General features: G+C 44.4%; 2 protein-coding genes across 6 annotated transcripts in view; both read right to left on the reverse strand.

Moving 5' to 3' along the window:
* The window catches only part of LOC106576058 (striatin-interacting protein 1 homolog), a 37,777-nt gene extending 16,504 nt beyond the window's left edge, over positions 1–21,273 (reverse strand). For 2 of the 3 annotated variants that reach the window (XM_014152905.1, XM_014152904.3), the window contains exons 1-6: positions 21,069–21,273; positions 17,799–17,868; positions 16,971–17,045; positions 9,849–9,983; positions 8,183–8,303; positions 428–496 (exon numbers count right to left, since the gene is read on the reverse strand). In XM_014152905.1, coding sequence (XP_014008380.1) covers positions 428–496; positions 8,183–8,303; positions 9,849–9,983; positions 16,971–17,045; positions 17,799–17,868; positions 21,069–21,185 — 587 coding nt within the window. In that variant the 5' untranslated portion in view covers positions 21,186–21,273. The remainder of the gene's footprint in view (positions 1–427; positions 497–8,182; positions 8,304–9,848; positions 9,984–16,970; positions 17,046–17,798; positions 17,869–21,068) is intronic. The other variant, XM_014152906.3, reaches the window with a different exon arrangement.
* Positions 21,274–23,473: 2,200 nt separating this feature from the next.
* Positions 23,474–27,346, reverse strand: part of LOC106576060 (putative adenosylhomocysteinase 3) — a 43,974-nt gene continuing 40,101 nt past the window's right edge. For 2 of the 3 annotated variants that reach the window (XM_014152909.3, XM_045699708.2), the window contains exons 16-17: positions 26,776–26,896; positions 23,474–25,890 (exon numbers count right to left, since the gene is read on the reverse strand). In XM_014152909.3, the coding sequence (XP_014008384.1) occupies positions 25,884–25,890; positions 26,776–26,896 (128 nt within the window). In that variant the 3' untranslated portion in view covers positions 23,474–25,883. Of the gene's footprint in view, positions 25,891–26,771; positions 26,897–27,346 lie in introns of those variants that run through there. The other variant, XM_014152910.3, reaches the window with a different exon arrangement.

Below are 27,346 nucleotides of genomic sequence, written 5' to 3' on the forward strand. Positions count from 1 at the left end.
ACACACACACACACACACACACACACACACACACACACACACACACACACACACACACACACACACACACACCTGCTGACCTCTGAATGCTCGGCTATGAAAGGGCAACTGACATTTACTCCTGAAGTACTGACCTGTTGCATCCTCTACAACCACTGATTATCAATAGACCCTGCTGCCCATCCTTGAACATTTGAACATCTTGAAGAACAATCTGGCATTAAATGGCCAGGTACTCTTATAATTTCCACCCGGCACAGCCAGAAGAGGACTGGCCAGGTTCCTGCCTTTCTAGGGAGTTTTTCCTAGCCACAATGCTTCTACATCTGCATTGCTTGCTGTTTGGGGTTTTGGGCTGGGGTTGAAGACCTTGGCTTGGCTGATTGGGGGACTGCTGTAGAAATCAGTGAGGTGGAAGGATGCTCACCTGAGTTCTGTGCTGTCCGCCAGAGAGATGGCAGGTTTCCTCACTGCACTGCTGCAGGCTTGGTTGTTACTGCAGAGTCAAACACAGAAGCAGTTTAGCATGCATACAGTACAAAGCATACCACACCACAGCTAAACACAACAGACTAGAGATATCGCTCATGTCTAGGACCTGGTCAGGTCATGGGGTCAGGAAGTTCTCATTTCCTATAATTAAAGTGACAAAGACTAGAATGGCAATGGAATGTATAGCGGTCGTTTTATGAGCTGATCCCCCCCCCCCCCCAAAAAAAATTGTACATAGATGTTTTCCCCAATTTGTTTCCTATGACCGAAAAGAGCTTCAGGACATCAGAACAGCGATCAGTAACCTCGATTTGGAAGAATATTCCTACTTCAATGAGTCGGCAGCTCATGACATACTGCTCACCCCGGACCAGGCCCTATCCCCCAACACTCAGAAGAGAAAGAGACGGCGATATAGAGGCCGACGTGCGGGCACCCTGATGAAACTACGGCTATGGGTAGATAATCCACCTCTACCCTCTGTTCTATTGGTGAATGTACAATCACGGGAGAACAAACTGGACGAGCTCCGCTCGAGACTATCCCATCAACGGGATCTGAAGAATTGTAATATCCTATGTTTCTCGGAAACTTGGCTGAACAAGGACATGGATAATATACATCTAGCTGGCTTTTCTATGCATCAGCAGGACAGAACGGAAGTATCAGGTAAGCTCAAGGGGGGTGGCGTGTGTCTCTTTCTTAACAACAGCTAGTATTAAAGGAAGTCTTGACGTTCTGCTCGCCTGAGTTAGAATACCTCATGATAAACTGTAGACCATACTATTTACCAAGTTTTCATCTATATTTTTCGTAGATGCCTATTTACCACCACAAACCAATGCTGGCACTAAAACCACACTCAACGATCTGTATAGATCCATTAGCCAACAAGTAAATGCTCATCCAGAGGCAGCGCTCCTAGTGGCCGGTTATCTTAATGCAGGAAAACTTATATAATTTCTACCAGCATTTCACCTGTGTAACTAGAGGTGAAACAACTCTAGATCACCTTTACTCCACACACAGAGACACATACAAAGCTCTCCCTCACCCTCCATTTTGCAATTATGACCATAACTCTATCCTCCTGATTCCTGCTTACAAGCAAAAGCTCAAACAGGAAGTACCAGTGACGGAAGTGGTCCGATGAAGCGAATGCTAAGCTACAGAACTGTTTCGCTAGCACAAACTGGAATTTGTTCCGGGAATAATCCTAAGGCATTTTGAGAGTTTACCACATCAATCACCGGCTTCATTAATAAGTGCGTTGACGACATTGTCCCCACACTGACCGTACATACTTTTCCCAACCAGAAGCCATGGATTACAGGCAACATCCACACTGAGCTAAAGCTGCCACTTTCAAGGAGAGGGACACTAACCCGGACAGTTATAAGAAATCCCGCTACACCCTCGAAGAACCATCAAACAGGAAAAGTGTCAATACAGGACTAAGATCGAATCCTATTACACTGGCTCAAATACTCGTCGGATACGGCAAGGATTGCAAACTATCATGGATTACAAAGGGAAACTCAGCCACGAGCTGCCCAGTGACGTGATACTACCAGACAAGCTTAATGCCTTCTATGCTTGCTTTGAGGCAACACTGAACCATGCGTGAGAGCACCAACTCTTCCAGACGACTGCATTATGTGATCACCCTCTCCGTAGCCGATGTGACGTGTACTCAGAGCATGCGCTGACCAGCTGGCAAGTTTATTCACTGACATTTTAAACTTCTTCCTGACCCAGTCTGTAATACCTACAAGCTTTAAGCAGACCACCATAGTTCCTGTGCTCAAGAACGCCAAAGGTAACCTGTCTAAATGACTATCGCCTCGTAGCACTCACATCTGCAGCCGAGAAATGCTTTGAAAGGCTGGTCATGGCTCACATCAACACCATCATCCCAGACACCCTGGACCCACTCCAATTCGCATACCACCCCAACAGTTCCACAGATAGCGCAATCTCTATTGCTCTCCACACTGCCCTTTCCCACTTGGACAAAAGGAGCATCTACATGAGAATGTGGTTCATTGACACCATAGTGCCCTCCAAGCTCATCATTTTTTACATTTCCGTTTTTTGTCATTTAGCAGACGCACTTATCCAGAGTGCATACATTTTCGTACTGGTCCGCCGTGGGAATCGAACCCAGAACCCTGATGTCGCAAGCGCCATGCTCTACCAACTGAGCCACACTGGACCGACCATCACTAAGCTAAGGACCCTGGAGGGTTGTGGGTTAGTGTGTACGGCCCAGTACATCCCTGGTGCCAAGCTCCCTGCCATCTAGGACCTCTATACCAGCCGGTGTCAGAGGAAGGCCCTAAAAATTGTCAGACTCCAGCCACCCAAGTCTGGAACCAACAGGCCCTCGTACAGCTTCTACCGCCAAGCCATAAGACTGCTAAATAGTTAGTTAAATAGTTAACCAAATAGCATTGACCCTTTTTGCATTCATTTTTCTGACGAGTCACATATGCTGCTGCTACTACTGTCTGTCACTTTGTTCCTAGTTATAGGTACTTATCTACCTCAATTACCTCGTACCCCTTCACATCGACTCGGTACTGGTACCCCTTGTATATAGCCAAGTTATCGTTACTCATTGTGTATCTATTATTACGTGTTTGACTTTTCTATTATTTCTCTATTTTCTTTCTCTCTGCATTGTTGGGAAGGGCCCGTAAGCATTTCACTGTTAGTCCACACCTGTTGTTTACGAAGCATGTGACAAACTTGTATTTGATTTGAAGTGAAAAAAAACAGCGTAAATCACAACTGAGAATGAATACCAGTGCAGGCAGGAGAAATGGCAGAGGAGAAATACAGACAGAGATCAATCCCTGTGTGTTGGCTCCGCAGCTTAACAGGTGCTGCGAAGTAGTAGGAGGCGGCTGCTTGCTTGCTAAGGCTAAGCTGTAGAGTCAGAGCTCAATAAGAGACCAGGACAGAAGAGCACATAGACTAAAGGAAGGAAACAACGCCTTGAAGGCTCTGCCGCCTCGCCAGTGAGCTGTGAAGTGTGAATCACAGAGGCCGGTGCTCTGTCTCCCTCTCTGTCTGCTCTCAACCTGTTCTCGCTGTTCTTGTCCCCCTCACTAAGAGCCAGTAGGTGCCTCATATCCTAGCTGAATCGAAGAGGGTAGGAGGTAGGAAGGAAAAGAGAAAGAGAGAATGGTGTATTCATGAATTAACATTTCTGGTGAATGTGTGTGTGTGTGTGTGTGTGTGTGTGTGTGTGTGTGTGTGTGTGTGTGTGTGTGTGTGTGTGTGTGTGTGTGTGTGTGTGTGTGTGTGTGTGTGTGTGTGTGTGTGTGTGTGTGTGTGTGCGCGTCTCTCAGCCAGTCTATGAATGTGCGTGTGCATGTACATGCCTGTGTGTGTTTAACTCCACACTATCCAGGGTCCCTCAGCAACACTCAGCAGGGATTAGCCTGGCCTGGCGGTGACTCTCTCATTAAAGAGGAGCCAAGGGGATGGACAGAAATACCCAACAGAAGAAACAGAACAGGAAGCCATTCCTGGACACTGAGTCATAATCGAGCTGTCTGTCTCCTCTCCACACACACATAGACCATGGCCTGTACCACCTCCCACCTCTCCCAGTCACTCCCACCAGGAGAATAATTAAAAATAGATGTTCAATTCTGTTCAATTCCCTGCCTTCTCTCTCTCACACACACACACACACACACACACACACACACACACACACACACACACACACACACACACACACACACACACACACACACACACACACACACACACACACACACACACACACACACACACACACACACACACACACACACACACACACACCACCTAGCCAATCAGCTATTATCAGCACCATCTCTACCAGCCTCTCCCTACGGCATTCCTATTAGGCAGATTAGTCCATGGCTAGGGTTGGTAGAGATTCAAAGGACTGAGGCAGCAGTAGATCTTCCCTTAGGTAGAGGAGGGAACCTCAGGCAGGAAGGTGACAGAGAAATTGACTCAGTGGGGATATTTAATATACCTACTTATTGATTCAGTGGTATGCTTATGTGATGCCCTTTAAGTGTAAGAGCTGTTTGAAAAGACCACCTGAAATTGTACAGTGTATAAAACATTAAGAACTGACCAGATGAATCCAGTTGAAAGCTATGATCCCTTATTGATGTCACTTGTTAAATCCACTTTAAAATCAGTGTAGATGAAGGGGAGGAGACAGGTTAAAGAAGGATTTTTAAACCTTGAGACAATTGAGACATGGATTGTGTGTGTCTGCCATTCAGAGGGTGAAAAATATTTACGTGCCTTCGAACCGGGTATGGTAGTAAGGCGCACCTATTTGTGTCAGGAACTGCAACGCCGCTGGGTTTTTCCACGCTGAACAGTTTCCTGTGTGTATCAAGAATGGTCCACCACCCAAAGGACATCCAGCCAACTTAACACAACTGTGGGAAGCATTGGAGTCAACATGGGCCAGCATCCCTGTGGAACGCTTTTGACACCTTGTAGAGTCCATGCCCCGACGAATTGAGGCTGTTCTGAGGCCTAAAAGGGCGCTGCAACTCAATATTAGGACGACTGTCCTTAATGTTTTATACACTCAGTGTATAGTATTTGACTTATTGACATACTTGTTCTGAGAAATGAAGGCTATTCCATGCAAGAAATTGCCAAGAAACTGAAGATCTCGTACAACGCTGTGTACTACTCCCTTCACAGAACAGCGCAAACTGGCTGTAACCAGAATAGAAAGAGGAGTGGGAGGCCCCGGTGCACAACTGAGCAAAAGGACAAGTACATTAGAGTGTCTTGTTTGAGAAACAGACGCCTTGCAAGTCCTCAACTGGCAGCTTCATTAAATAGTACCCGCAAAACACTAGTCTCAACATCAACAGTGAAGAGGTGACTCCGGGATGCTGGCCTTCTAGGCAGAGTTGCAAAGAAAAAGCCATATCTCAGACTGGCCAATAAAAATAAAAGACTAAGATGGGCATAAGAACATAGACAGTGGACCGAGGAAGATTGGAAAAAAGTGTTATGGACAGACGAATCTAAGTTTGAGGTATTCGGATCACAAAGAAGAACATTCGTGAGACGCAGATGTTATTTTTTTTAAACGCTGGAGGAGTGCTTGACGCCATCTGTCAAGTACTGGAGAAGGTGGAAAGTTTTAAGTTCCTCGGCGTACACATCACGGACAAACTGAAATGGTCCACCCACATAGACAGCGTGGTGACGAAGGCGCAGCAGCGCCTCTTCAACCTCAGGAGGCTGAAGAAATTCGGCTTGTCACCAAAAACACTCACAAACTTTTACAGATGCACAATCGAGAGCATCCGGAAACTGCTCCACCCTCACCCGTAAGGCTCTCCAGAGGGTAGTGAGGTCTGCACAACGCATCACCGGGAGCAAACTACCTGCCCTCCAGGACACCTACACCACCCGATGTCATAGGAAGGCCAAAAAGATAATCAAGGACAACAACCACCCGAGCCACTGCCTGTTCACCTTGCTATCATCCAGAAGGTGAGGTCAGTACAGGTGCATCAAAGCTGGGACCGAGAGACTGAAAAACAGCTTCTATCTCAAGGCCATCAGACTGTTAAACAGCCATCACTAACATTGAGTGGCTGCTGCCAATATACTGACTCAAGTCTCTAGTCACTTTTATAATGAAAAATTGGATGTAATAAATTATCACTAGCCACTCTAAACAATGCCACTTTTTTCTAATGTTTAGATACCATACATTACTCATCTCATATGTATATACTGTGCTCTATACCATCTACTGCATTTTGCCTGTGCCGTTCGGCCATCGCTCATCCATATATTTTTATGTACATATTCTTATTCATTCCTTTACACTTGTGTGTATATAAGGTAGTTGTTGTGAAATTGTTAGATTACTTGATATTACTGCATGGTTGGAACTAGAAGCACAAGCATTTCGCTACACTCACATTAACATCTGCTAACCATGTGTATGTGACAAATAACATTTGATTTGATTTGATTTGGTGGAGGCAATGTGATGGTCTGGGGGTGCTTTGGTGGTGGTAAAGTGGGAGATTTGTACAGGGTAAAAGGGATCTTGAAGAAGGAAGGCTATCACTCCATTTTGCAACGCCATGCCATACCCTGTGGATGGCGCCTAATTGGAGCCAGTTTCCTCCTACAACAGGACAATGACCCAAAGCACAGCTCCAAACTATGCAATAACTATTTAGGGATGAAGCAGTCAGCTGGTATTCTGTCTATGATGGAGTGGCCAGCACAGTCACCGTATCTCAACCCTATTGAGCTGTTGTGGGAGCAGCTTGACCGTATGGTACGTAAGAAGTGCCCATCAAGCCAATCCAATTTGTGGGAGGTGCTTCAGGAAGGATGGGGTGAAATCTCTTCAGGTTACCTCAACAAATTGACAACTAGAATGCCAAAAGGTCTGCAAGGTTGTGAATTGCAGCAAATGGAGGATTCTTTGACGAAAGCAAAGTTTGAAGGACACAATTATTATTTCAATTAAAAATCATTATTTATAACCTTGTCAACATCTTGACTATATTTCCTATTCATTTTGCAATGCATTGTATGTATGTTTCTGAAAATGTAGCTACTAAGAAGTTCTAATAAGGCTAAACCTACAGAGCAGTATATTACTTTACTGATTTCCCCTGTTGTCCCTTTCCCCCACTGTGTCCCTTTCCCCCACTGTGTCTCTTTCCCCCACTGTATCTCTTTCCCCCACTGTGTCCCTTTCCCCCACTGTGTCTCTTTCCCCCACTGTGTCTCTTTCCCCCACTGTGTCTCTTTCCCCCACTGTGTCTCTTTCCCCCACTGAGTCTCTTTCCCCCACTGTGTCTCTTTCCCCCACTGTGTCTCTTTCCCCCACTGTGTCTCTTTCCCCCACTGTGTCTCTTTCCCCCACTGTGTCTCTTTCCCCCACTGTGTCTCTTTCCCCCACTGTGTCTCTTTCCCCCACTGTGTCCCTTTCCCCCACTGTGTCTCTTTCCCCCACTGTGTCTCTTTCCCCCACTGAGTCTCTTTCCTCTACTCCAGCGAACAACTAGTGAGAGAGTGAATGCTACTGTGTACCATCTCTGTAGCATTAAAGGCCTAGTGCAGTCAAACATGTGAATTTCCTGTGTTTTCTATACATTAGGTTGGAATAATACTGTGAAAAAAATAAAATAATGATGTCCTTTTAGTGTAAGAGTTGTTTGAAAAGGCCACCTGAAATTTAAGCTTGTTTTGGTGGGATGGAGTTTTGGCCTGCCTGGTGACATCACCAAACGGTAAGTTAGTTAATAGACCAATAAGAAACAGTTCCAAACATCTCTGCCAATAACAGCTAGTTTTCCCCTCCCCACTCAGACCACTCCCAGACAGTCCTAGCAAAATTCTTGCTTGAGAAATTGTACTTTGCTAAGAAACAAATTGAGTTTATTTTTGACCATTTGAAATCGAAAACAATAACAGTAAGGTACTTAATTGTTACCCTGTAAATGATTTGATATTGAGATAAAAACAGCTGCTTTGGACCATTAATCAAGGAGGAAGTAAGTGCTAACCACAGTGGTGTTTCTCAACACTTGTTGAGAAACATAATAACACAGTAATTACGAGACATTGTAGTGATGTTATGGTGCGGTTGTAGTAATGTTGTCCTACTCACTCTATCTCCATGCTCAGCAGCTCCAGGAGAGCAGTGAAGATGCCCATGTCATACAGCAGGAACACGTTGTGGCGAGACCAGTGGATCACGTCCGCGTCCGTGTCACACTCATCAAACACCCCTGGGGAACGCCACACAACAGACACACATAGGCTTCAACAGAAGCTCACTCACCACACAACTCTCTCCCCCCGCTTCTCCACCCAAATCCAGACAGCTGATGTCCTGAAAGAGCTGCAGAATCTGGATCCCCACAAATCAGCTGGGCTAGACAATCTGGACCCTCTCTTCCTAAAATTATCCGCCGCCATTGTCGCAACCCCTATTACTAGTCTGTTCAACCTCTCTTTCGTATCGTCTGAGATTCCTAAAGGTTGGAAAGCGGCCGCAGTCATCCCCCTCTTCAAATGGGGGAGACACTAGACCCAAACTGTTACAGACCTATATCCATCCTGCCTTGCCTTTCTAAAGTCTTCGAAAGCCAAGTGAACAAACAGATCACCGACCATCTCGAATCCCACCGTACCTTCTCCGCTATGCAATCCGGTTTTCGAGCTGGTCACGGGTGCACCTCAGCCACGCTCAAGGTCCTAAATGATATCATGACCACCATCGATAAAAAAACAGTACTGTGCAGCCATCTTCATCGACCTGGCCAAAGCTTTCGACTCTGTCAATCACCGTATTCTTATTGGCAGCCTCAACAGCCTTGGTTTCTCTAATGACTGCCTCGCCTGGTTCACTAACTACTTCTCAGACAGAGTTAAGTGTGTCAAATAGGAGGGCCTGTTGTCCAGACCTCTGGCAGTCTCTATGGGGGTGCCACAGGGTTCAATTCTCGGGCCGACTCTTTTCTCTGTATATATCAATGATGTCTCTCCTGCTGCGGGTGATTCTTTGATCCACCTCTACGCAGACGACACCATTCTGTATTCATCTGGCCCTTCTTTGGACACTATTAACAAACCTCCAAACGAGCTTTAATGCCATACAACACTCCTTCTGTGGCCTCCAACTGCTCTTAAACGCTAGTAAAGCTAAATGCATGCTCTTCAACCGATCGCTGCCCGTACCCGCCCGCCCGCCTAGCAATACTACTCTGAACGGTTATGACTTAGAATATGTGGACAACTATAAATACCTTGGTGTCTGGCTAGCTAGACTGTAAACTCTCCTTCCAGACTCACATTAAGAATGTGACATCCAGTTCTCTGCTGCCAATGACTGGAACAAATTGAAAAAAAAAATCACTAAAGTTGGAGACTTATATCCCCCTCACTAACTTCAAGCATCGGCTGTCAGAGCAGCTTACCGATCGCTGCAGTTGTACACAGCCCATCTGTAAATAGCCCATCCAACCAACTACCTACTTCATCCCCATATGTGTTACACTGCTTTGCTTTATCTTGGCCAGGTCGCAGTTGTAAATGAGAACTTGTTCTCAACTGGCCTCCCTGGTTAAATAACGGTGAAATATTATTTTATTTAAAGGACTCAAGCATAAATACTGTACATGTCCTCTGTTTTGTAAGAAAATGTTAGTCAGAGAAATCACAAGGGAAATATTTCAATATTCACTTAATCTCCTAGATGCATGTCAAAATATGCTACAACCAAAGCAAATGATCTTGTAGTGTGCAGTGACGGTGACGATGATGATGATTACCCTGTGCCAGGTAGAGGATGGCCCGGGCCACCTTCAGCCTCTTGTCCCGGTCAGTGACCTCCAGAGCATCGAGTAGTCTCATCACATAGGCCCTCTGCTGCTCCTGACCCAGCTCTATCCACCTCCTCCCCCGCACTGCAGAGAGACAGGGAAAGGGTGAAAGAGACCAGGTGAGTCATGCCACTTTGTAGCACTGTGTGACCTTGTGACTCTGCGTCTGTCGCTCTCTTATTCTGGCTCACTCTAATTCACTTATTTCTCCCATTCCCTCACTTTTTATTTTCTTCGTCCATTTCTCTCCCCCTCGCTCTCTCTCTCTCTCTCTCCCCCACTCCCTCCCTGCCCTTTTCACACGTGAAAAAGATTAGCAGGGATCAACTCTGGTCATTAAACTCACACTGACCCAGGAGCAGCTAGCGGTCTCAGAGTCAAAGTGTCCTGGCACCCAGCTCACATGCATGGTCACAGCAGGCTATTTCAGCCCTGGCCAGGTATAGCAGTACACACACTGATCACCCACTGTGAATGCTCACTAAAGAGAAAAGAACGCCATGATCCAACATCAAGGCAGCAACGCCTTTTACTTCTAGGCTATGAGCGATTGATTCCTAAAAGTGAAGTATATTGTACAATTAGGAATGTTTCTGTCCTTTATTTTTTACCTCAACTCTTGGGATTCTTGTAGGACAGCATGATCAGTTTAATTCAAATAGCTAGTCAGTGCCCCTCTTTGGTAGAAATTGTCTGACATACGGTGCCTTCAAAAAGTATACATACGTATTCCAAATGTTATTGTGTTACAGCCTGAATCCAAAATGTATTACATTTATTTTTCTTCTCACCCATCTACACACAATACGCCATAATGCAAATGCATCGAAAATGAAATACAGAAATATCTCATTTACGTAAGTATTCACACCCCTGAGTCAATACATGTTAGAATCACCTTTGGCAGCGATTACAGCTGTGAGTCTTTCTGGGTAAGTCTCCACGAGCTTCGCATACCTAGACTGTACCATATTTGATATTTGCACATTATTCTTTTTTAAATTCATCAAGCTCTGTCAAGTTGTTTGTTGATCATTGCTAGACAGCCATCTTCAAGTCTTGCCATAGATTTTCAAGTTGATTTAAGTCAAAACTGTAACAAGGCCACTCAGGGACATTCAATGTTGTCTTGATGAGTAACTCCAGTGTATATTTGGCCTTGTGTTTTAGGTTATTGTCCTGCTGAAAGGTGAATTTGTCTCCCAGTGTCTGTTGGAAAGCAGACTGAACCAGGTTTTCCTCTAGGAATTTGCCTGTACTTAACTCAATTCCATTTCTTTATATCCCCCCCAAAAAACTCACTAGTCCTTGCCGACAAGCATACCCATAACATGATGCAGCCACAACCATGCTTGAAAATATGAAGAGTGGTACTCAGTGATGTGTTCATCCATCCTCAGTTTTCTCCTATCACACAACCTTTCATCTCTGTAACTGTTTTAAAGTCACCATTGGCCTCATGGTGAAATCCCTGAGCAGTTTCCTTCCTCTCCAGCAACTGAGTTATCTTTGTAGTGACTGGGTGTATTGATACACCATCCAAAGTGTAATTAATAATGTCACCATGCTCTAAGAGATAATCAATGTCAGCTTCTTTTTTTTTACCCATCTACCAATTGGTGCCCTTCTTTGCGAGGCATTGGAAAACCTCCCTAGTCTTTGTGCTTGAATCTGTGTTTGAAATTCACTGCTGGACTGAGGAACCTTAAAGATAATTGTATGTGTGGGGCACAGAGATGAGGTAGTCATTCAAAAATCATGTTAAACTCTATTATTACTAACACTGTTATTATAAATACAACTTGTGACTTGTTAAGCAAATTTTTACCCCTGAGCGTATTTAGGCCTGCCATAATAAAGAGGTTGCATACTTATTGACTCAAGACATTTCAGCTTTTCATTTTTAATGAAATTGTAAAAATGTCTAAAAACATAACTCCACTTTGAAAATATGAAGCATTGTGTGTAGGCCTGTGACACAAAATCTTAATTTAGGCTGTAACACAACAAAATGTGTTAAAATCAATGGGTGTGAATACTTGCTGAAAGCACTAGCTCTCTGACAAAACTTCACTGTATAAAGTTCATCCCATGTAACTTTTATGCGCAGCTCTGATAAGTGCTCTGATCATGTCATTATGATAAAAGTGCTTGGAGAGTAGTGACGCAGAGGACATGGGTGCATAACAGATTTAGCAGTGACGGAGAGTGGCAGTCTGGCAGATGTGTTAAAACATTGATGAGGGCCCCGTCACCGTTTGACATATTTAAAACCCAGATACAGAGAGACAGCACATCCGCAGCCAAGCTTTCCATGGATCCATCTATTCATTCCTATTGGCTTTATGGAAACAGAGTGGGAAGAACTAGCCTAGCTCTCTTAATTTATGTAATATGCTGCAGCTGCAACAAAATTGCCCTTTGGGGACAATAAAGCTCTGTGGAATTGAATGCCTGGCGCTACACATGTATTATTCCTCATTATGAACCTTCCTTTAACTCAGTAAGCTGAGAAAGAATACAACCACATTTACAGCACAGCAACCAACTGGGCAGAGTTTTAAAGAATATGAGAGGGGTCGAATGAATGTGGAGATTAGACCAGCAAAATGGACACAGTCCAATTCATCCGGTCAAAAGGATTCACATTAGGAGATAAACCATAAATCGACCAGCTGTTTAATAACAATGCTCATGATATGGAACAGTTGGTCACGGTAGTAGGCTATGGCTGTTATCTATTCGCTGCAAAACCACAGCTAAGACAGCTCTGTTTGTCACGGCGCTAAGAGAGGCAATGGCTGCAGAGCAGAGTTTGGCAAGATGCGCGTGTTCCTGTATGTATGTATGTACAGTTGAAGTCGGAGGTTTACATACACCTTAGCCAAATACATTTAAACTCAGTTTTCACAATTCCTGACATTTAAAAATTGACCTGTCTTAGGTCAGTTAGGATCACCACTTTATTTGAAGAATGTGAAATGTCAGAATAATAGTAGGGAGAATTATTTATTTCAGCTTCTATACTGCTCAAAAAAATAAAGGGAACACTTAAACAACACAATGTAACTCCAAGTCAATCACATTTCTGTGAAATCAAACTGTCCACTTAGGAAGCAACACTGATTGACAATACATTACATTACATTTACAATACATTTCACATGCTGTTGTGCAAATGGAATAGACAACAGGTGGAAATTATAGGCAATTAGCAAGACACCCCCAATAAAGGAGTGGTTCTGCAGGTGGTGACCACAGACCACTTCTCAGTTCCAATGCTTCTTGGCTGATGTTTTGGTCACTTTTGAATGCTGGCGGTGCTTTCACTCTAGTGGTAGCATGAGACGGAGTCTACAACCCACACAAGTGGCTCAGGTAGTGCAGCTCATCCAGGATGGCACATCAATGCGAGCTGTGGCAAGAAGGTTTGCTGTGTCTGTCAGCGTAGTGTCCAGAGCATGGAGGCGCTACCAGGAGACAGGCCAGTACATGAGGAGACGTGGAGGAGGCCGTAGGAGGGCAACAACCCAGCAGCAGGACCGCTACCTCCGCCTTTGTGCAAGGAGGAGCAGGAGGAGCACTGCCAGAGCCCTGCAAAATGACCTCCAGCAGGCCACAAATGTGCATGTGTCTGCTCAAACGGTCAGAAACAGACTCCATGAGGGTGGTATGAGGGCCCGATGTCCACAGGTGGGGGTTGTGCTTACAGCCCAACCCCGTGCAGGACGTTTGGCATTTGCCAGAGAACACCAAGATTGGCAAATTCGCCACTGGCGCCCTGTGTTCTTCATAGATGAAAGCAGGTTCACACTGAGCATACGTGACAGACGTGACAGAGTCTGGAGACGCCGTGGAGAACGTTCTGCTGCCTGCAACATCCTCCAGCATGACCGGTTTGGCGGTGGGTCAGTCATGGTGTGGGGTGGCATTTCTTTGGGGGGCCGCACAGCCCTCCATGTGCTCGCCAGAGGTAGCCTGACTGCCATTAGGTACCTAGATGAGATCCTCAGACCCCTTGTGAGACCATATGCTGGTGTGGTTGGCCCTGGGTTCCTCCTAATGCAAGACAATGCTAGACCTCATGTGGCTGGAGTGTGTCAGCAGTTCCTGCAAGAGGAAGGCATTGATGCTATGGACTGGCCCGCCCATTCCCCAGACCTGAATCCAATTGAGCACATCTGGGACATCATGTCTCACTCCATCCACCAACGCCACATTGCACCACAGACTGTCCAGGAGTTGGCGGATGCTTTAGTCCTGGTCTGGGAGGAGATCCCTCAGGAGACCATCCGCCACCTCATCAGGAGCATGCCCAGGCGTTGTAGGGAGGTCATACAGGCACGTGGAGGCCACACACACTACTGAGCCTCATTTTGACTTGTTTTAAGGACATTACATCAAAGTTGGATCAGCCTGTAGTGTGGTTTTCCACTTTAATTTTGAATGTGACTCCAAATCCAGACCTCCATGGGTTGATAAATTGGATTTCCATTGATTCTTTTTGTGTGATTTTGTTGTCAGCACATTCAACTATGTAAAGAAAAAAGTATTTAATAAGATTATTTCATTCATTCAGATCTAGGATGTGTTATTTTAGTGTTCCCTTTATTTTTTTGAGCAGTGTATTTCCCTGACCAGGTGAACTCGGGTATTTTGGGTCAGGGTGTGTCGTGTTGGGTATTTTTCCTGGGTTTGTTTTCTATGTTTGCGTTATAGCCTTGTGTTAGCTCTATGGGGTTTATTTCTATGTTGGGTTCTGTCGATTCCCAATCAGAGACAGCTGTCGCTAGTTGTCTCTGATTGGGATCACATTTAAGTTCCTCTTTCCCCCACGCTGTTTGTGGGGTGTTGCCTCTTGTGTTTGAGCAGTTAACGTATCGGCATTTTCTTGATTTTGTGTACGTGTTTATTTCAGTGTAAAGAATAAACATGTGTTCGCTCCCAGCTGCGTTTTGGTCCGCTTCCTCGTCACCCGACGGCGATCGTTACATTTCATCACATTCCCAGTGGGTCAGAAGTTTACATACACTCAATTAGTATTTGGTAGCATTGCCTTTAAATTGTTTAACTTGGGTCAAACGTTTCGGGTAGCCTTCCACAAGCTTCCCTCAATAAGTTGGGTGAATTTTGGCCCATTCCTCCTGACAGAGCTGGTGGAACTGAGTCAGGTTTGTAGGCCTCCTTGCTCGCACACGCTTTTTCAGTTCTGCCCACAAATTGTCTATAGGGTTGAGGTCAGGGCTTTGTGATGGCCACTCCAATACCTTGACTTTGTTGTCCTTAAGCCATTTTGCCACAACTTTGGAAGTATGCTTGGGGTCATTGTCCATTTGGAAGACCCATTTGTGACCAAGCTTTAACTTCCTGACTGATGTCTTGAGATGTTGCTTCAATATATCCACACAATTTCCCTTCCTCATGATGCCATCTATTTTGTGAAGTGCAGCAGTCCCTCCTTCAGCAAAGCACCCCCACAACATGATGCTGCCACCCCCGTGCTTCATGGTTGGGATGGTGTTCTACGTCTTGCAAGCCTCCCCCTTTTTCCTCCAAACATAACAATGGTCATTATGGCCAAACAGTTCTATTTTTGTTTAATCAGACCAAAGTATGATCTTTGTCCCCATATGCAGTTGCAAACCGTAGACTGGCTTTTTTATGGCGGTTTTGTAGCAGTGGCTTCTTCCTTGCTGAGCGGCTTTTCAGGTTATGTCGAAATAGGACTCGCTTTTGTACCTGTTTACCCCAGCATCTTCACAAGGTGCTTTGCTGTTGTTCTGGGATTGATTTGCACTTTTTGCACCAAAGTACGTTCATCTCTAGGAGACAGAACGCGTCTTCTTCCTGAGCGGTATGACGGCTGCATGGTCCCATGGTGTTTATACTTGCGTACTATTGTTTATACAGATGAACGTGGTACCTTCGGGCGTTTGGAAATTGCTCCCAAGGATGAACCAGACTTGTGGAGGTCTACAATTCTTTTTCTGAGGTCTTGGCTGATTTCTTTTGATTTTCCCATGATGTCAACCAAAGAGGCACTGAGTTTGAAGGTAGGCCTTGAAATACATCCACAGGTACACCTCCAATTGACTGAAATGATGCCAATTAGCCTATCAGAAGCTTCTAAAGCTTTTTCTGGAATTTTCCAAGCTGTTTAAAGGCACAGTCAACTTAGTGTAAACTTCTGACCCACTGGAATTGTGATACAGTGATATATATATATAAGTGAAATAATCTGTCTGTAAACAATTGTTGGAAAAATTACTTGTGTCATGCACACAGTAGGTGTCCTGTCCTAACTGACTTGCCAAAACTATAGTTTGTTAACAAGAAATTTGTGGAGTGGTTGAAAAATGATTTTAATGACTCTAACCTAAGTGTATGTAAACTTTCTCCCAAAACCTCCTGCTGAAAGTGTCAGGTTAGAGCAAGCAATCAAACACACACACACACCACTGGGCAGAACGCTGCTGACAGTTCACTTGTATACTCTCCCTCCTTCTCTCCATCTGAACCACTTACAGAAAAAGGGAAATGTTACACCTGGGAGTGGTCAATTAATCAGCTCCCTCGACCCTCTCTCCCTCTGTCCTTCTCTCTCTTTCACCCCCTCTCTCTATCAGACTTTCTCTCTCCCTCTGTCCTTCTCTCTCTTTCACCCCCTCTCTCTATCAGACTTTCTCTCTCCCTATGTCCTTCTCTCTCTTTCACCCCCTCTCTCTATCAGACTTTCTCTCTCCCTCTGTCCTTCTCTCTCTTTCACCCCCTCTCTCTATCAGACTTTCTCTCTCCAGATGATTACCAGGGCGGGAATCCATTCCATTACACTTCTACATACTCTCTCTCCGTAAACGCTAGAATAACAGGCAAACACATTAGAGGGTATGCAAACAAACAGCATGTTCAAGGTGAGTCAGAAAGCCTTTTGGCACACTCACTGCTTTAGAAAAAAAACAAGCGCACGTATGCTCAAGGACACGCACACACACACACACACACACACACACACACACACACAGTTGGCTGGAAAGACAAATCCGCCACTGACAGACAAGAAGGTAACAGTACCATGGCTCCTGAAATCCTCCTCAAAGTAGTCCCTGTTGAGGGCGAACTCAGGCTCCTCCGTGTAACTGTATATCTCTGTGGACAAACATTAGAGACAGGGGAACCATCAGACAGACCGGATGACATACAGTACAGTACTGAAGGATTCAACAGAGGTAATGTCATGAAAGACGTCACGGGGTATACTGTAGTGGATGCACTGTATGGCTCAGTTGGTAAAGCATGGGATTTACAATGCCAGGATTGTGGGTTTGATTCCTGGGGCCACACATTTGTCAATTTTATGGAAGCAATGTGACTAAGTCACTTTGGATAAAAGTATCTGCTAAATTGCATATATTATAAGCCAACTGTTTCATTAAGTCCCTTTCATAAAGAATCTATTTTGGCTCCCAGTTATCCTTTCTGTAGAGTGTTTTTATTAGATTCACGACATCGTTGACTAATCCTTCTTCAGCGAGTATACAGTAGTTAAAGTCCAACTGTCACTCCAGCCTGAGGAACACTCACAAGAGAGCAACTGTAGTGTGTGTTTGTGTAAGCTAATGTCTCAGCGGGACTAGCTACCTAACCAATGTAGCTGCATTCAACAAGGGAAAACTATGATCTTGCATTGACTCAATCCCATGTCGCTGCTGACAGCGCAGCACTGTACAACAGTGATCACCAAAGCTACAGGGGTTACCTTGCATGATTTTGTTCCAGCAACTGTTTCAACTAATCAATAAGGTGCTTGAATAAGGTGCTTTGTGGTTGGAACAAAAGCCTGCCCAATAGCTGCCCAGGTCTAGGGTAGGTGACCACTGGGTTAGGGTTTAAAGACCTTACCTGAGAGTTCAGCAGTCAGGCTGTCTGTGTCCCCATACTCAAATTCCAGGTTAGGGGACTCCATGGAGCTCTGAAAACAGAAAACAACATTGAAGTCTAGGCAGAACTGCAAAGGGAAATGAAGGCACATGACACACACACACACACATCCCTGAATTCCTTTATAACTATTGCATAGCTATGCAAATACAGGCAACAGTCAGAGTGGAAAAACTGAATGAGAGGGGCGCAGGAGTCAACATGCCCTGCATTTCAGAATGGGTTAACGGACGTATCCAGTTAAGGATCTTTGATGCCGCTCTGACATTAGCCTCACCCCATGCCCTCTGGGCATTTTACTGCAGGACACCATAGTCACACACACACACACACACACACACACACACACACACACACACACACACACACACACACACACACACACACACACACACACACACACACACACACACACACACACACACACACACACACACACACACACACACACACACACAGAGCCCACCTCTGTTTGCCGTCATAGCCGCTAAAAACCTTATTTTCCCAGGTTGAGACAGACTGATACAGTATGCATGATCTCACCAGTTATCAAAGCACCACAGAACAACAACATTCTCATACTGCCAGCCAATACAAAAGATTGTAGCACTTGGACAGAGACAGACTAGACTTTGAAATAGGTTGAGACCTGCCGTTAGTCAGCCTTGAGAGAGTGTCTCAGCAGCAATTTAGTGACAAAGAAAATTACAGCTAATTACAGCCCTTAAATGGCATGTGTCAGTGCCTGAGCCTTTGCTGAAGTGTGAAGATTGTCTGTAGTTGTTTTTCCATGCATCCTACCACAGAAGGGCAGCAATAGCCAGGAATAGGCTAACATCTGTAATTCACTGGAACCTGAAGAACCCAAAGCCTCAGAGCCAGAAACAGTCTGTCAGATTAGGTTGAGATTCAATAGGAGGGATTGAAAATGGAAGAATCGTTTGGCCTAATGATTTGTTCATTCCAAATACAGTTGGCACAGATCCCACTCCAGATGCAGACTTGTTGTGTCTTATGAGGTGGTTTTCAGTTACAATCTGAGAGCTAAGACGTTCTGAGTCAGTGGAACGAGTCCAAATAAGTCATTCAGAAACTGGTCCCCCCTCAGGATTGTTTGGCTGCTATTTTTCACACTCCACTTCTGTCCATTCCTCTGCATCCAGATTAGACTCTTGGGCTGGACTCAGAATGACCCACACACACACACTTTGCATCTCAGATGGCTGAGAGAGTCACAGCAGGCTGAGGAGAGAAGATGATGTCGTACCCTCTGACAGGGAGAATGACACATTCCCAGAGGATGAGCCTGGGGTTCAGGGGCCGATAGTCTCACAATGTGACCGGGAGACAATGGAGGTAAGCTTTGGGGGGAAATAACTAGGGAAGATATTTTGGTCTACAGAGAAAATGGACCAGTCAGGGTTTGATGTGCTACATCGAAAATGTGCTCTATTTAGGTGTTCAAACTGTTGGTTAATTACACACTAAACCACTGGTCCCAGGGATCTGCAGGGTGGAGGCTTTCGTTCCAGCCCAGCACAGTATCATCACCACTAGAGAAAAAAAAAATCAAATCGGTATCATATTTCACTCTAGTTAAATCCATGTCATGCCAGTCTAACCACTGACACCGGTGTCACTGTGCTGTCTGTACTGACCGTGACACTCATCACCTTGAGTGCAGATTGTGATGTTTCTCAGAGACCAAGCTAAACCCTCAACCCCATTAACTGTTCTGCGCACGATTGTTTGATTGGGATTATAATAAAACACAGGCCTCAATCCTAGTGTCTGATTGGCTTAGTCACCCCCCCAGAGGAGATGAGAGGATGCCAGAAGGTTGTGTCTGTTGCACTGGAAAAAAACAGAAAGGTTTTTATTGTTATTGCGCTCAATAGAGCTCTTTCATGTTTGTCTGAAGGAGAGTGGGGAATTTGGTGTCTCTCACTCAGCTACCCATGGGCATCAACAATTTTCTCCACCCCCCCAACCAGCTTGCTATGAGCACTACCCTTCCTTCCACACTGGCACATTGAACCCTGCGCTACACCGTCAGTGTGCGCAAACACTGGGCATCACGTCAAAATACCCACCAGCCCCCATCAATCCTCCTCTCATATGAGCATATGTTAAAAATAACCTATGACCAAAGCCAGCCAAGCCAATGGGCCAATGCAATAATAAACGTGAACACAGATCACATGAGGAATAGCCTGGACAAAGAAATATAATTAAGTGGGATGATCATATCGGCAATGATGATTTAGGCGTGCATTGTGTGGCTTGCGCACTGAACCTTGTCTTAGATACTTGACTATACCAGGTTTTGGCCGGGGTAGGCCATCTTCGTAAATAAGAATGTGTTCTTAACTGACTTGCCTAGTTAAAGAAAGGTTACATAAAAAAATGAAGATGTAGGCTGCCTACCACCACAGTTCACCCGCTAGCAGGGCTAGCCTGGATCTGGGTAGCCCTGCCAAGACATGAACCCAAAATGCAATTGATTTGTTTTCCTTTTTAATGGCTGAATGAATTAGTTATTAGAAAAACAATATGCTGTATCATACTAGTGTGGAACATAATGTCAAGCGTGTTTACTTGAATGTAACTACAGGCCATTGAGGTACAATATAATTACAGAAACAATTTGATAAATATCCAGTTAGTAATTACGTCTTAATATGTAACAATTAGGAAACTAGCTTATAGCGTATGCCTTTATTCTATCAATTTCAAAACCACTCTTCTGCACTGACAAAAAAATGCAATTCAAAAATAATATTGAGTTACACACTGACATATCTACAGATAGGCAGCTGCCAGAGCATATGGGACAAATAAGCACACACCGAATTATTATTTATTCTTATTCATTATATGCCGAACATCAATACTGTGTATAAACCTACTGTATATTTGCCAATCTGACACCGGTCTACGGTGTCATGCACAAATTCACAGGCGGCGGGTGCAAGATAAGATTCGACCACAAAACGTCCTGGACATTGACAGTCACATAAGCTACCTGTATTTGCCACGTTCAGAATTAACCATAAGCTTACGGTATTTATAGCATCCACTTGCGCTGTCACCAAAATAACAACCCAGGGCTGCAAGCTTTCAAAAGCGGCTCTGTAGCAAAAGGGCATTTAAAGCTCCCCAGCAACAACACACAACACCGACACGGACCCCTCTATACTGGCTCAACGATTAGCTACAAACTGGCTTTACCTCCCAATCCTTCAGCAGATTCTTGAACACATCTCTCCCATTCGGCAGAGGCCTTTGTTTGTTGCAGTTATTGTTAACGTTATTAATGATAGGTACCTCCATGTCGTCTGCCTGCATCTTTCTGTGTCGGTTCGTTCACTCTCTCTGCAGCTCGTGCATTCCGGTAAGGTTCTCGAGCCTGTCAAATTGTAACCGATTTCAGTATTCCAAGTTCAGAAAATCCGTCCCCGGCGGTGTGATTGGTTGACTGGACGCCAGAGCGGGCGGGGTTAACTTCTACTGTAAATGGTGACTGGCGGGTTGGTCTTGCCCACGAGGGAATCAGTACGGTAGATGATGCCAGTGATCTAATGCGGTCAATGAATTGGTGCTGATGCTGAGCATTCCATAATGGCACCTACATTAGAAACATTGTCCGCTTCTGTGGATTGATTGAAACATTTGCTATTATGATTTAGTATTGGTAGACTATTCACTTGCATCTATTGCTTGAATGTAACTATGTCGTGTTCACACAGCTGTTTAATCCGTCTTGATCTGTCAGAATGACTGGATTGTGCATATATTATCTGTCATATCCTCCACACCTTAGTCAGAGCAGGTATTTCAATCAATCCAAGACCTGATACAAGACACAAAACGTATGAGTCAATAAAATGATTTCATACCAACCTAGTAGCAAACCGGCTTATACTAATCAAGAGCTTGATGACTATTTCGTCGAATCAGGTATGTTACTGCTGGGCCAGAACAAAAGCCTGCACACCCTGTCAGGGCTTCCAGGATCATGATTGACGAACACTACTCTAGAGGGAATTTAATATTTCCCCAAAACATCCATCCCTTGAGGCAAGCTGTCACACTGAGTGGTGGTAATGTAGGGATCGATAGACCAGACCTAGACCACTCAACGGTCACTCTCATCCCACCACCGCCACAGTGAACTGAGTGAATTATTGATTAGTGACTGTAGCAGGAGGCGGCTTGATGTAGATCGCCTGGCTCACTCTCAGCCCCCGTAACAACCCCTGGCTGAGAAAAGCACTTAACATGATCTGATTGGAGTGTACAGTTTAATGAAAGCTCAAAGGTCATATCTGTTTCACGTAGGTGAACTTGACACACGGTGGCTGGTTGTGTGCTGGGGTGTTTATACTATATGCAGGGATTTATGGATGAAGAACACAGGTCAAAACAAACATGATTATGGTGTGAAACACCCCTGTTAATGTCACTCTGTTAAGGCCACTTTAATGGTGTTACTATTAGCTTTTTTTTCTTATTAGCACCTTTTTTAAATCTGCGTTTTGGGGAAAGAACTCATAAGTCAGCATTTCACTGTAAAGTCTACACCTTTTGTATTCGGCGCATGTGACAAATACAATTGATTTCATATGGTTAATATTGGTGTCTGTTAGGGACCAAAATAACAGTTTAATAATGAATTCTTTAACTTGCGTTTTTGCCATTGTGTGACAAATCTTTCACATGAACTGAATGAAATCGGTGTGTGTGTGTGTGTGTGTGTGGCATGAACGGGAATAATAGGCAGTCAACGTCTGATTGTGCGTGTGCCTCAGGGTGTCTGTGGCAGAGTGGGTGCACTCTGATTAGGTCACTCACTACGACTGTGACTGAGTGGCAACAACAGCTGCTTTTCGACTGCTCGAGACACAACCAGTGTCTCCCCCCCCCCCCCCCCCACCCCCCACTGTGTCATGTGGCAACACAGTAATCAATTTTATCTGAGCACAGAGCCCAATTATAACCCCATGACCGAATAAGTATCCAAACGTATGAGTTCTGAGAAAATAATTAAAATGGACACAGAATATATCGTTTGTTGAGTCACTGAATAACCCGTGTTAATGGTAGAAGCATAGCATGTTCTTTCACAATTTAACTGCAGTCAATAAGTCTTATAGGACACATGGCTTGTTAATAAGATTGAGGGAACATAACCTAAAGCCATCCTGTAAAACTTGGCCAAACACTGGTACAGGGCCTTGTGATCAAATCATCCAAGCTGTAGTGAACGCCCCAGTTCACAATGATAATACTGTGTTTCTAGCACGTCACATAACGTCCTCTCTTAAGTGGTGTCATTATTGATATCTGTCTTTCCTCCCAGCAGCAGCCGATCAGCCGAAGTCAAGAGATGCCCTCCTCAAGGCCATGGGAAATCAGTTTACACAGGCAGCCCAATACTGATCTTTTGTCCATTAATTGTCAAAAGACCTGATCAGTTAAAAGCATTTAGTGGCAAAAGATCAGAATTGGGCTGCCTGTGTAAACGCAAACATGGATGCCTAATAGGCATTGGTGGCAATCTTTCTATTTAAATGTAGGTATATTCAAGAAAATACATGAAAATGAATAAAAATACAGCACATAAACGACAAAGGTTGATACAATATTTTACATTTTTATTCTTTAAGATTGCAGATTTATTATTGCTCATCTATCATTATCACTTGCAATATTTAAACATCGTTTCGACAACTTAAAAATTTGAGAAGAATTTTCCATTTGTACTGACTGAGGATTTACAACAATAAATACAAGAGTTGATATGCTGTAATTCCTATACTTTTGAGTTAAGCATACAAGATGCTGGCGTTAACCCTGCCCATGTGATGCAGCTATTGGACCGACTAATGCTCTTTCACCCCCGGAACGCACAGGCTATGATCCTGAGACAACTGCATCGAAGCAACCATGTCCTAACAACAAATGACCCTAACACACACACACGGGTAATGTTCTAAAAGTCAGACAAACAGACATATGGGTAGTATGGATGGTCACACAGACGGGGTCTCCGACTTGGAAGATGGTTATTATGGAGGCGGGTATGACATGAACACAGGGACATTTTAGAATGTATAGTATGGGCACAATTAACATGGGAGCATATGGGCGTATAGTCTCATGGATTTAGTTAATTCTATGCAATGTAAAAAATAAAAATTAAAGCTGGATCCTCCCCGCGGGCTTGTAGTATGGGCTTTTGGTTCAGGAGAAAACCCTAACGGCTGGGATTCTAACAAAGTTTATCTAAAATGTTGAGGAAATCAAGTTGGACTAATAATCGTACCAGAGGAGTTTGGCCCTCAACAGAAAAACTCAGCAAACTAACGATGAAACCAAATCTTGGACATTTATAAAAAAGGTGACTATTACCTTTTATCATAAATACAGAAGAAACTGGAACAACGAGGTAAACTGAAGTCTGAAGCGTGACCATTTTTTAGAACGTGTGAAACGTTGATCCCCAACTAATTACAAGCATATGTAATGATCCCATCATCAAGCTATAGCCTCACTGCACTTTAACACAAGTAACCCCTGCCAACGGCTGTGTGTACCAACTGGTTTTAGAGCTGTAAGTACTGTACAGAGTTGCTTACTATTGAGGACCTGGCCAAAGAAACTAGTACCAGCCTGGCTGTACATTTTGTATCTCACTGAAATAGTCTGTCACAGCATAAAAAAAATCAAAAAAAATCATCCAGAACATTTATTACATTTATCATATAACATTTAATTGCTTATCTTTATAATGAGACAGATATTTAATTTCAAAAAAGTAAGATATTAGATGGGTGGAGGAAAGATAGAAAAATCGACATTTCTACATAAATATATCCCCTTGTAATCATCTCCCATACCTGTCATGCCTCTAATTAAGCAATAAAGCACGAGGGGGGTTTGTGGTATATGGCCAATATACCACTGCTAAGGGCTGTTCTTATGTACGACGCCGTGGTTTATTTGCCATATAGCACAAACCCGAGGTGCCTTATTGCCATTATAAGCTGGTTACCAACGTAATTAGAACAGTAAAAATAGATGTTTTATCATGGTGGTATAAGGTCTAATATACCACGGCTTTCATCCAATCAGCATTCAGGGCTCGAACTACCCAGTTTATAATTCAGCATAATGCTTTGAAAGGAGAATCTAGCTCCGGACATCGTGGATGTCATAAACTCTGGTTGGCGGAATACTTGTCATATAACTTCAACACTAGCATCATCATGAGAGCAGTTTGGGAGCTGAGGAACACAGTTTATTATTGAGTGGCTGTTGTACAGGCAGCTGAGATGGATTCCCTGTGTTTGAGTGACTGGTTGAGACCTCACTCTCCCACCAATCACAGGGAAAGAACCCGGCCCCACACCCGTCACTGTCCAGTTCGATTGAGGGAATAGGACAACCAACGCATTAAAACATACCTAAAAACAAGACAACGAACAAATCGGAATCAAATGATCAAATGAAAGACAGGATATGATTGGACCCAATGACCCCCCCTCCCACCTCTTCATCTAATCCCTTTCAATTTATCTTTGAAAACAAAACACAAATCAAGAGTAGGAAAAGACAGACAACAGGACATGAACCACATGTCCATCACTAAATCTTCAGAGGTCATCTTTCAGATTTTTTTTTGTACATTTCAGTTTTTTTGTTTTTCTTCATCAATAGTTTTTCCATCTCTAGTTTTGAAACGAACAATAAAAAGATCTCGTAATGGAGTTTTTACGTACGACTGACTGACACACAAGTAGCTAAGAGAAAACGAAATGGTGGAAACTCCAGGAGACGCTTGCTAAGGAGCGCAAGATGGCAGGAGCAGCTCAAAAAGGTTAGAGTTACACTATTCTAGCGTAAATAAATAAACACTGCCAAAGCGCAGGTAAAGCCACGCCCTCCACTCTGAGCAATAAGCACAGAGCTCCTCCCCTCTCCTTTCTTCTGGGTTCTGCACGATTTATGGAGCCTTGGTATGTTCTTCATTTCAGAGTTGGTTTAATACCTCGGGGAGAAAAAAATGAATGTCAAATCATGTTGTTACAGTTACCATTATGTAACATGGGAAGAATGGAACAATCTTGCACTGTGGATATCTCTCTACCAGCATATCTCTCTAGCAGCATAGCAGTCTTACAGTGCTTCTACATCTGCATTGCTTGCTGTCTGGAGTTTTAGGCTGGGTTTCTGTATAAGCACTTTGTGACATCGGCTGATGTAAAAAGGGCTTTATAAATACACTGTATTTATAACATCACACCTTTGTAATATAACGCCACGAAACATAGACACTGAGTGGACAAAACATTAAGAACACCTGCTCTTTCCATGACAGACTGACCAGGTGAATCCAGCTGAAAGTTATCATCCCTTATTGATGTCACTTGTTAAATCCACTTCAATCAGTGTAGATGAAGGGGAGGAGACAGGATAAAGAAGGATTTTTAAGCCTTGGGACAATTGAGACATGGATTGTGTATGTGTGCCATTCAGAGGGTGAATGGGCAAGACTAAACATTTAAGTGCCTTTGAACGGTGTATGGTAGTAGGTGCCAGGCGCACCGAGTTTGTGTCAAGAACTGCAAAGCTGCTGGCTTTTTCACACTCAACAGTTTCCTGTGTGTATCAAGAATGGTCCACCAACCAAAGGACATCCAGCCAACTTGACACAACTGTGGGAAGCGTTGGAGTCAACATGGGCCAGCATCCTTGTGGAACGCTTTCGACACCTTGTGGAGTCCATGCCCCGCTGAATTAAGGCTGTCCTGAGGGCGGGGGGGGGGGGGGTGCTGCAACTCAATATTAGCAAGGTGTTCATAATGTTTGGTATAGTCAGTGTATGTGACACAATATTAGCAGGAAATCTAAGCATTCAGGCATTAATGTTTACCTGTAGTAGTTTGGCTTGAAGGGCCCGTTCTTGTTCAAGCCCAGGTACTTGGCCTGCTCATCACTCAGCTCTGTGAGGTGGGCATCGAACGTAGGCAGGTGAAGACTGGCCACATATTCATCTGGAATAATACAGAAGGAGGGAGTGGGAGGGGGGGGAGGGGGGGGGGGGGGGTGGACGAGAGAGAGAAAAAAGAGCAAGAGAAAGATAGAGAGTGAGAGTGCTAAGTTAATCTAGCTAGCAGGGACACAGGGCTGTTGGTTATTTACTAATGTATTTGTTTGTGATGAGCGCACTGGGGCTGCTTCTCCCGTCTCGGTCTCTCCCTCCCTCCGTCAGCGATGGTGCAGTGAGCTTAGCAGCAGGCTCTGACAGGCTGACCTATATTGAGCCTCCCTGCCAGTCTGCCTCTCGTCCTCCCTGTTTTTAACTCTATACGCTGGGTGGGGGGCAGAGACCCGGCTACGCTGTGAGCTGCAGTCACACACACCAACGCATGCACACTCAGGCTCTCAATGAGATGCACTCTACTGTGAATGAAGCACACCGACACACACACCCCTTCTCTCTA

This window comes from Salmo salar, chromosome 17, assembly GCF_965601325.2.
Source record: "Salmo salar chromosome 17, fSalSal1, whole genome shotgun sequence".
NCBI classification, from domain to species: Eukaryota; Metazoa; Chordata; class Actinopteri; order Salmoniformes; family Salmonidae; genus Salmo; species Salmo salar.